General features: G+C 51.7%; 1 protein-coding gene across 3 annotated transcripts in view; it reads right to left on the bottom strand.

Annotated features, from left to right (window-relative positions):
• Positions 1 to 1,157: 1,157 nt before the first annotated feature.
• Positions 1,158 to 3,926, bottom strand: part of DIRAS3 (DIRAS family GTPase 3) — a 5,954-nt gene continuing 3,185 nt past the window's right edge. The window contains exons 1-2 of one of the 3 annotated variants that reach the window (XM_045292098.1): positions 3,595 to 3,780; positions 1,158 to 2,565 (exon numbers count right to left, since the gene is read on the bottom strand). In XM_045292098.1, the coding sequence (XP_045148033.1) occupies positions 1,820 to 2,565; positions 3,595 to 3,628 (780 nt within the window). In that variant the 5' untranslated portion in view covers positions 3,629 to 3,780 and the 3' untranslated portion in view covers positions 1,158 to 1,819. Of the gene's footprint in view, positions 2,566 to 3,594; positions 3,781 to 3,926 lie in introns of those variants that run through there. The other 2 variants (XM_045292099.1, XM_004699344.2) reach the window with 2 other exon arrangements.

Here is a 3,926-nt window from a genome sequence, read left to right as displayed (position 1 = left end):
TTAATGTATTTAGTGTTATTAAAATAAACACTGAAGTATGACAAATCTGTTTTCCTTTTCTAACGATTAATATTTGCCACTCACACCCTTGGTAATTCCATTGTTTATCCAAGGACCAACAGTGAAAATGTTTCAAACAGAACTCTCTTGGAAAAGAGCCACATTGTTTTTCTTTTAGAAATGGAATGATCTTATTAGGACCTTTAGGTAAGAAGTTATTTTTTAAATACACTATATAAAAACAATGTGCTTAGGTATGTTCTAATGGTGGGAATAATTATTTCCTAAATAAATAGGGGAGATCATAAATTATTTTCAATAGAGACCCTGGATAGATTTTCTAAACCCATCTGTCTGCACCACTGTGCGATAGATGTTCATAATTCCTTAACGGTATGCTTCTTCCCTAGAATTAAAGCTATAAGAAGTGATTTTGAGAAACACAGAAATGACTCAATATATTGGAGTGATATTTTATGGAAAACCTGCTAGATGAGGAGCCTTTCTCCCCTAAAGAAAAGCAAAGGCACAACCTGTGTATTCCCTTGCTCAAAAAAAAAAGTTCAAGCATAAAATTAATCCTTTAAAAAAGCTCCTGAAAGAGTTGCTTCTCCACGTTCAAATCCCATTCATTTCTCCCCTTGCCATGTGCCCTCCCTCCCCAACCCACACACCCAGTATCTCTTGAGGAAAGGACTGGTGGCAACCGAAGCTTGGGGTGTGCCTTCTGCTTATTAAGGAGCACTGGAGGTGCAGGGTTAATTGTTTGCAAGGGCAGAAAGTTGGTGATTCAAACAGCTCTGCAGGGGGCCTCTAAGGACTATTGCCTGGGAAACCCCAGGGGCAGTTCATTGATGACTCTAGGGCAATAGATTTGTTTGTTTGTTTGTTTGTTTGTTTACCAGCTATCTCCAGGACAGCAACATCCTTTTTTATGCTCTTCAAAGAGGATCTTCTGGACACTGGGCCAGAAAGGGTTATGGGCACAACCCGTTCTACAGTGTAGAAAACCCTTAAAAACCATGCACTGGCTAATGCCACGAATATGGCTAATGCCATATTCTCATTAGAAACCATTACCAGGTGAGGGTTATAGTCCTATGCAGTGGAGAAGGCTTTGTTTTGTTTTCAGGTGAGAAAAAAATGAGTAGAGCTGATTTCATGCAGGAATAGCTTTATTAAGTCAGAATTGGTACACTTTTTTTTTTTTTTTACATCTATGTAGGATATCCAAACGTTTTTAAATTACTCAGAAGGCAATCATCACCTCTTTGGTAAGCACAATGCACTTGCACAATGTTCTCTGTCCCCACTCCCATGATAAACCATAGAATAGTCATTGATTTCTGATTTAGTATACCCTTTCACAGCAATTTGTCACAGCTTTTGTTGGGAAAACACATTTCTTAACAATTAAGTACACGTTGGAAAGAATACAATTAGATTGACAGGATTTGAAGTGTTTAAACATAATACACAATCATAGGATTACACGAGGGATGTGGTATCTTTCAGTTCATTTCACCATCTTCTTTTTCCATCGAAAACATTTCTCTAGAGACTCTCTGTCCATGCTTTATTCTTATGACGCATCTGGTTCCTTCTTTTCTGCTCCTGTGTCAAGGTTTCAACCATTTGGATTATTTTACGTGGGAGAAAGAAATATTATTATTTTACAGGGAACATTTATTGACATCTAATTGTTACAATCCAAATCACAGCACATAATCAATCGTGTAGGGGTAACAGGTTACACTGGGATTGGTTCTTGTTGTCAGCACGCTGTAAGGAGACAGATTGGGCACCTTCGATTGGCATTTTACATGATAATGCATTTGCCCAGCAGCTTCTCGTTGGCCTTGGCGGACTTCTTGTGGGGGAGCTGGAGGCAGGCAGCGGGCTTGTTCTCGTGGTTCAGCAGCATGAAGAACAGCTCCTTGATGTTGAAGTCGGTCTTGGCAGAGGTCTCCACGAAGGTGCAATTCCACTCCAGCGCGTAGATGGCCCCATCTCTCATGGTCAGCTCGCGGCGGCTCTCATCGCATTTGGCACCCACCAGCACGATCGGGCACTTCTGCATGTTGGTACCTTTGATCTCGCGGATCAGCTCATAGAAGGCCTTCAGCTCCTCCAGGGTCTGCTTCTTGGTAACGGAGTAGACCAGGATGAAGGCGTGGCCCTTGGCAATGGCCAGGCGCTTCAGGCCAGGGTAGCGGTGGCTGCCAGTGGTGTCGGTGATGTGTAGGGCACCCACGCTGTTGTTGCAGCTCATCACCTGGCGGTAGGTGTCTTCGATGGTCGGCAGGTAGTTGTCGCGGAAGGTGCCGCGCACCCATCTCTGCACCAGCGCGCTCTTGCCCACGCCGGAAGAGCCGAGCACCACCACGCGGTAATCTTTGCACCGCTTCTGGGGCATGAAGGCACGGATCACCAGCAGGGTGGGCAGAGGACTCAGACGGCGCATCAGCCTTTCCCTGAAGCCAAAGCAGCAGTTGCCCATGCTGGCGAATGGCCCGCGACGCGGCTCTTCTCCTTCGCCAGGGGTCAGGCGCTGGTAGGGATGGCCTAGAGAAGGAGAGGGGGAGTGAGTGAGGGTCTCGGCCGAGAGCGAGGCAGACGTCTACCTGGTCAGCGGCTCTGAGGGAGGGAGGGAGGTCGCGGGATGCTGGCGAGGGTCCGCTCTGCAATACAAAGAGGGAAAAAGGGAAAGGCGGCCAGTGTCGCAGAGGACTTGCGTATTTGGGGCGGGGTCGTCAAGTGCGCACCACCGGTGGCTGAGACACCTGCCGGGAATCCACGTCACACCTGGGGATTTGGAGGGGTGAGGGGGAGAGAGCAGAGTTAATGAGCGGTAGAGAATCAGAGAAGTGGAAGGAGCCTGCTTTTTTTAATACCTTTAGTACGACGTCACTAGCCTCAGTTTCCCAATTTGTAAAATAGGGCTAAGGAAACAACGAACTGCAGAGAGTGCGCAGTTCAAGCGAAGAAGGGGCGGGGCTGGGGGCGGGGTCAGAGCTCCGAGGACTCCAGGACTCCGCCCCTCGGTTGGAGCAGCGCGGTCCGACTCTGGCCAAGGACTGCAGCCCAGGACTGCAGCCCCCGGGACAGACGGACGACGGGCGTGGTGCGCCCTGGGGAGCCCTCCATCTGGCGCAGCTGGAAAGGGGTTGGAGTCTCGGCTCCTCACTCCCAGCCCCCATCCCATAGCTGCCAGAGACCAGCACTACTCACCGCAGACCCGGCTCGGGGAGGCTCGCTCCACCCCTCCTCCGAAGGACGGCGACAGGTTACTCTTAATCGGGCGGTGGCACGCACCGATTACAGTTCTAGTGTCTGCATTAAGCCCGCACCACACTACTGCGCTCTTTCCCCGCTGGCGACGGGATAAAAAGCTGCAGCAGTTAACACCTTGCCCACCCTGCAAACACACAGCCCTCCAGCCGCTGCGCCCCCGAGCCCCGCCCTTCTCCCCCCTTGGGGACAGACCAGGAGAGGGGTGCCCAGGCAGCCCGCACCCGAGCCCGTCCCCCCTCGGGATGCCCAGGGATGGATGCCCACTCCCCCGCCCCCGACAACGCGCCCGCCGGCTCTCACCCCGCAGCATCTGGAACGGTGGTTCGCCCGCCATACCTCGCGCTGGTGTGCCCGAAAAGAGGCCGAAGACCGTTTTTACCTCTGTGCGAAGCGCGCACCGAGGGGCCAAGCGGGCCGACTCGCTCTGAGCTGAGGCGGCAGCGAGCAATCGCGCCCTCCTCCGAGCAGCGGCGGAAGCTCAGTCGGGCAGCAGCGAGCTCGGGACTCCGAGAGGACTGCTCCGACCAGCGCTGGATTCGGGCTGTATTTATACCCGGATCCCGGGCGGGGGCGGGGAGACTCCACTCGGCGCGCGGGGGGGGAACCTGGGGTGAGAGCTGGCCCCGCAGAGC

Source organism: Echinops telfairi, unplaced genomic scaffold (genome assembly GCF_000313985.2).
Source record: "Echinops telfairi isolate 266 unplaced genomic scaffold, ASM31398v2 ScPeMD7_443;HRSCAF=831, whole genome shotgun sequence".
In the NCBI taxonomy this organism is placed as follows: domain Eukaryota; kingdom Metazoa; phylum Chordata; class Mammalia; order Afrosoricida; family Tenrecidae; genus Echinops; species Echinops telfairi.
This window is presented reverse-complemented; position numbering and strand designations above follow the sequence as displayed.